This window comes from Rutidosis leptorrhynchoides, chromosome 2 (assembly GCF_046630445.1).
Source record: "Rutidosis leptorrhynchoides isolate AG116_Rl617_1_P2 chromosome 2, CSIRO_AGI_Rlap_v1, whole genome shotgun sequence".
Lineage (NCBI taxonomy): Eukaryota > Viridiplantae > Streptophyta > Magnoliopsida > Asterales > Asteraceae > Rutidosis > Rutidosis leptorrhynchoides.
Genome location: NC_092334.1, coordinates 208,432,919 through 208,438,688, shown reverse-complemented (window position 1 = coordinate 208,438,688; position 5,770 = coordinate 208,432,919). Strand labels below are relative to the sequence as shown.

Below are 5,770 nucleotides of genomic sequence, written 5' to 3'. Positions count from 1 at the left end.
TAAGGATAATATGTTTTCAACCAACTCCCGCCAAGACTCGAACCATTCGGAACACAAATTTTAAAATAGTGAAATCCGAGACAAGTCGTGCAACGCACGGGCATTGCCTCCTACTGTAATTGAATTTTTCACTTGGGAGAACTATTGAAAGTTATTGGGCTGGTTAAATTTTATTGGGCCTAAAAGTTTTTAGATCTTCATTAGGCTGAACCTTGGAGTAACACGCAAATATATTTCGTAGCCGTTCCGCGATTGATTCATTCGTGCACATAATCACTCAAAGCTTTTGGTGAATCGGTTTGTTTTCGGTTAACAACTCGAAGCATTATCGACTTCCTAGGTCAGTGTCTCCCTTAATTTCATTTAGTTTTTTTATTTTAATCGATTTGACCTAGTTAAATTAGCAGATATAATTTAGGTCATTTATGTTGTTTACAATAACTGTATGTTGATTTTTTGATAATCTAGAGTTTAAGAAGGTTGATACTAATGGAATTGTACACAAATCTATGTAATTTTAGAGATTAATATGAAGATTCGCAATGATGATATGCCTACTTCGAGTAAAATGAAGTTCGATGTAAGTGATGATGAAGAATCAGAAGAAGTTGAAGAAGAATCTGCTTCTGAAGATGTGAGTTTTTATTATACATATTTGTATGCTGAAATTGTTGTGTATATATTTATATATGACAGTTATGTATGAACTGGCATTAGGATCATGATACTTTTATTGTTGTCTCAACACATTTATCATGTACTAATATCGCGGTTCAAAAAAAAAAAAAAAAAAAAAAGTTGCTAGTCGGGACTATCTGGTCGGGACCTTGTAGAGACTAATCGGCCAAGTCGGAGACTAGTTGGATGTTGACCAACTTTGACTCTGACCTACTTTGGCCGATTATGACTAAATAAATTTAATTTTCAAATAATAAATCCTACTTTGACTGACTAAATTGGACTTTGAATTTTTTTTCAAAATAGTAATTTTTATTAGGGTAATTACAGAAATGGGTTTTCAAACATTTAATTTATAAAAATAGGGAAACCGGTGATTCGATTGCCGTTTGTCAGTTAACATGCTTTCACAACTAATGTATACCAATCTTCTTCAAAGCACAATGGTTCAGGTTGAGCTATTCCTTGTTTGTAATAGTATATGTCCATTGAATCTGGATTTTCCGGTAACTTTTCTCGAAAGAATTCATTCAACTTCTGCATATCAAACCCACGAACATCAACATTATCAATTGTAGTCTTCTCGCCTCCTGAGAACTTTGTCTCATCTTCAAAATCGCAGCCGTGGTATACGTCAATTGAAATGTACTTCGGTTCCATGTTTAACATGTGATTATGCAACTTTCAACATGCACTTTTGAGATAAAACTTGAATTTGACGACAACACTCAATAATACTGTCCGTTTAAATAGAATTTCAAATGCCGGTTTGGGTGTGTTTAGTGTACGACAGTCAAAACCCTAATACTGGTACCAGTTTCGAATGAAAACATGCAAACCGGCAAATGAAATGCCGGTTTGGTGTGAAAACTGACAAACCGGCAATCGATTTACCGGTTTACCTACTTTTGTAATTTTTTTTTTTTTTTTTTTTTTTTTTGAAAAACCATTTCTGTAAAACCCTAAAATATATTACCATTTTGAAAAAAAAAAAAAAAATTCTTGGACTTTTGACAGCTTTGAACGGTCAATTCGGAGACTAGTCGGCAACTAGTTGGACTACTTTAAATTCTTGACTAGTCTGGGGACTTTTACAACCATTATTGGTGTTGAATTTATTTAAAATATTGGTGCGTGTTATGTTTGAGTAAGTGTATGATGAATATGTGATTAGGATGGGGAGAATGAGATACATGAAGTGCTTGCAAATGTTACGTTTGAGGAGTTGCAGAAGGCACGTTCGGATGGATCACATGTGGTTAATCAGAAGCCAAAGTTAGAGAGGAAGGGTAAAAGAGAGAACAAGAATAGGTAATTTATCAGTTTAACTTACGTTTTTGTTTATTTGTATTGTTGGTTTATTTAGTTGCCAATTGTTGTCGTTTTCTTTTTTCAGGCCAATGGAAATTAGTAGCAAAAAGCCAGTTGGTAGGTTTAGAGAAGTCATTCAGGCTCCTAAAAAGGTGAGTTATGTGTGGAATATTCCATTGTCTTTAGCAAACACACCTCTAATGCCAATTAGCCTTTCGAAAGAATATTGGTTCTAGAAAAATGGTAATTTTGATTTTTTTTAATGTTTTTAAACCAGGTTGTTCGTGACCCACGTTTTGAATCTTTATGTGGAACACTCGATGTAGATGGGTTCAAGAAGAGATATAACTTTCTATATGATACTGAACTTCCTGCTGAGAAAGAGGTACCTTTGTAGGATTCAAACGTGTTAACCTAATGCAGCTGTTATGTCACAAACAACGGGTTTTTTTTTTTAATATTCTTTTTTATTTTTGTTGCGTTGATAGCGATTGAAGAAGCAGATGAAGAAAACTAAGGACCCAGAAGCCTTTGATGAGTTAAAAGAACGAGTAGCGTGGATTGTAAGTGGGGCCTTACTTTTCAAAACATATATTTATTTGATAAAATGTTTCCATTGTCAATAATCTTTTTGTCACTTATGTTGTACTAGGACAAGCAATTGAAATCGGCATCCGCAAAACATACTGATAAAGGGATTCTTGTAAAGCACAAGAAGAAGGAAAGAGAGGCAGCAAAACAAGGGAAACAACCTTATTATTTGAAGAAATGTAATCTCTCTCTCTCTCTCTCTCTCTCTCTCTCTCTCTCTCTCTCTCAACATGTAGAGAGTAAAATGGACGGGTCGGGTGAATTGGGTAACTGCTAAATGGATAACTATTTAGTATGGGTTTGGTGTATGGTGTACTCAGTACACTTCATGGTCCAAGTTTAAGTATTTGTGTAATCTATTAGTGTATGAAATTTGATTTTGGTTTTCTTTTTATGTATGTAGTTTTCAATATTATAATTTAGGAAATGTTCCTGGCATTAGTAATACACTTTAGGGAAATTTAGCCTGTTTCCATTTACTAATTATTATTACTTCACTCGTTTGACCCGTTAGAGATTTTATATATGCCAAATTGACCTAATTAGAATGGTCGAGATTGCCACCTGTGGTTTCAGTTCTTGTTTGTCGATGAGTAAAAGTTAGTTTAGATAAAAAAAAAAAAACAAAAAAAAAAAACAATGGTATGCAACATTATGGTTGGCAGGTTTTATTTATTTCACGAGTACCTTGACGCACATATTAATCAACTATATTTTCTCTTCCGTTGCAGCCGAAATCCGAAAACAGGAACTTGTTGAGAAATTCAAGGCGCTCAAGGTATGTAGTTATATGTGTAATTCCTCTTCAAACTTCTGATTTATAACATAGCATCTTTTGATACCGAACAGATAACATAGCATTTTTTCTGATTTATAAACTTTAATATTGACATTATTACGGGTTAGAAAGCTAAACATCTTTTGATTCGCCATGCTTTTACTACAACGAATTTACGATTCGTCACACATATTTTTACACACCTGTAGAAAAGAGTGACCTTTTTTTCTAAATTTCTTACACATATAAATATGTGTAAGCTTGTTACATTTATAAATGTAGAATATTATTAGATTTCTGCACATAAAACTATAGGGAAAAATGTTCACACTTATTAGTATGTACAAGCACAAATTTAATCACATTTAAAACAACAACAACAACAATACCCAATCCCGCATATGCGAGGTATGGGGGAGGTTAGTTTTAATCACATTTAAAACTGTAGGTAAATTCGTTACACCTTATTTCTTCACACAATGGAAGCGTAAACAAATCTAGTGTGACAAAATCAATTTAACACTCTTAAGCGTGATTATATTTATGATTGTACACACCATTAAGTGTGAACTTACTATCCTTACAACCTTATGTGTGAAACTACAATGATATTCTACACTTATAAATGTACTAATTCTACACACATTTACAAGGTGAAGAATTAAAACAAAAAGTTTACGCCTTTTGAAAGTGTGTAAATATATGTATGAACAAATGTTAAATTTGTTGTAGCGTTTCTATAAATTTAACAACTCTTATCAGACTATTGGCCTGTATGACCTTGAAATTAAGTGTTTTCCTTTATAGCTTGTGCTCTGACGCAAGTTTTAGAATCAAATAACAAAGTTATAGTAACACTTTTATTCCATCTTTATTTCCTGTATATAAATCGTATATTCATGGTTATTAATCTTTTTTTCTTGTATAATCCACTAGGCATCCGGTCAGCTTGCATCGTTCATTGAGAAAAAGAGGAGAAAAAACGCTGCAAAAGACCACAGATTCATGCCGTATCGAAGACCAAACGAAAACCAACAAGAAAGCTAGAACCATTACTTTTGTTTGTTGCTTTTTAATGTATAATAATAATAATGCAAACACCTAACTTCATAATGCTTGAGGTATGTCATTATAAGTTTGGTGTATTTGTTTTATTTAAGGTTCAAGATTGTGGCAGTTCTAGAAGTTTTGTTTGGTCTAAAGTGATTTATTAGAACCCAATTTTGGCTGATTAGGATGGATGTTCCATCTAACACCTTGGACAAAAACAGTATTTTGTAACATGATTGCAATTTTTTTATGTTTCATGAAAATAGTACTGTGTTTTCATGAAAACATTTTTACATGTTTTGTTTGTCATAAAGTCGTTTCGATTTCAAGAGTTTGTACTATAGGTTTGGCTTGAAGTACTGAAGCGATGTGATAAAAATCTATTTGTTATATGTACACAAAACCTATGATGATGCACGCTTTTATAAAGAAAACCTAGATGCACACTGTATAAACAAATCATTTAAGAAGCAAATTTCTCTTCCATAACCTCTTTATACGCTTGAACCTCGTGTATTTAAATTATGGAAATATGGATGTATATCTTGTTTCTTAAGAGTTATAATCCTTCAAACTGTTAATAATTTTTTGTTAAGTAAATGAGTGATTAGAGGTGCACAAACAACACCAAAAACTGGATCGGGACAAAAAAATCAGGGTTTTGGCCCGATCCGTTTCTGATTTTCGGGTTTTTTTATTTTTTCCGGAATTGGTTTTTTTTCAGTTCTCGACCGGTTTTTTTGGATATTATCGGACTTGGATTCGATTTTACCGGTTATATTTTTATCGGTTAGATTTTTTACGTTTGAAAAACAATAATAATATATTCAATATAAACAAAAGCTACAACGCTTAGCACAATAAATAATATAAATAACAACATTCCTATTATAACGATTACCACTATAAATAATATAAGGATTTTGATAAATGTAGCCCTAAGGGCTACACTTAAGGTTTTTTAATTTAACTTTGATTATAATATTAATGACTTGTTACTATATTAAACAAGAATATCTACTCACTTTATTTTAGAAGGTTGATTAATAACGGAATATTAATTATTTACTTTTCAATCTCTTTTAGTACGTGTAATTAAACTATAGTCACTAACAAAACTTTTGTTAGTACACTAAAAGCTCCGTAAGGCATGTTCGTATATATATTTATCTTTATATTATGGTAAACACATCACACAAATTTTCATTTCATAGATTTATTCACCTAAACAAATTATTATTTATAATTTATAAACATTAACCATTTATTATTCAATAGAAAAAATATTTCTATTCAAGTTAACAAAACATTTATTTCTCCGTCACGAATGAATGCAATAGTGTAAAACGGACTAATGCAATC

The 5,770-nt window shown here is 32.0% G+C and overlaps 1 protein-coding gene across 1 annotated transcript; it reads left to right on the top strand.

The window, feature by feature from the left end:
• The first annotated feature begins 246 nt into the window (after positions 1-246).
• On the top strand, positions 247-4,642 carry LOC139891662 (uncharacterized). The gene is made up of 9 exons (XM_071874638.1): positions 247-340; positions 522-634; positions 1,853-1,989; positions 2,075-2,141; positions 2,267-2,374; positions 2,478-2,552; positions 2,642-2,759; positions 3,312-3,358; positions 4,295-4,642. Exons 2-9 carry the CDS (start codon positions 530-532, stop codon positions 4,403-4,405), a joined length of 768 nt encoding a protein of 255 aa, XP_071730739.1. The 5' UTR covers positions 247-340; positions 522-529; the 3' UTR covers positions 4,406-4,642.
• Positions 4,643-5,770: the final 1,128 nt, after the last annotated feature.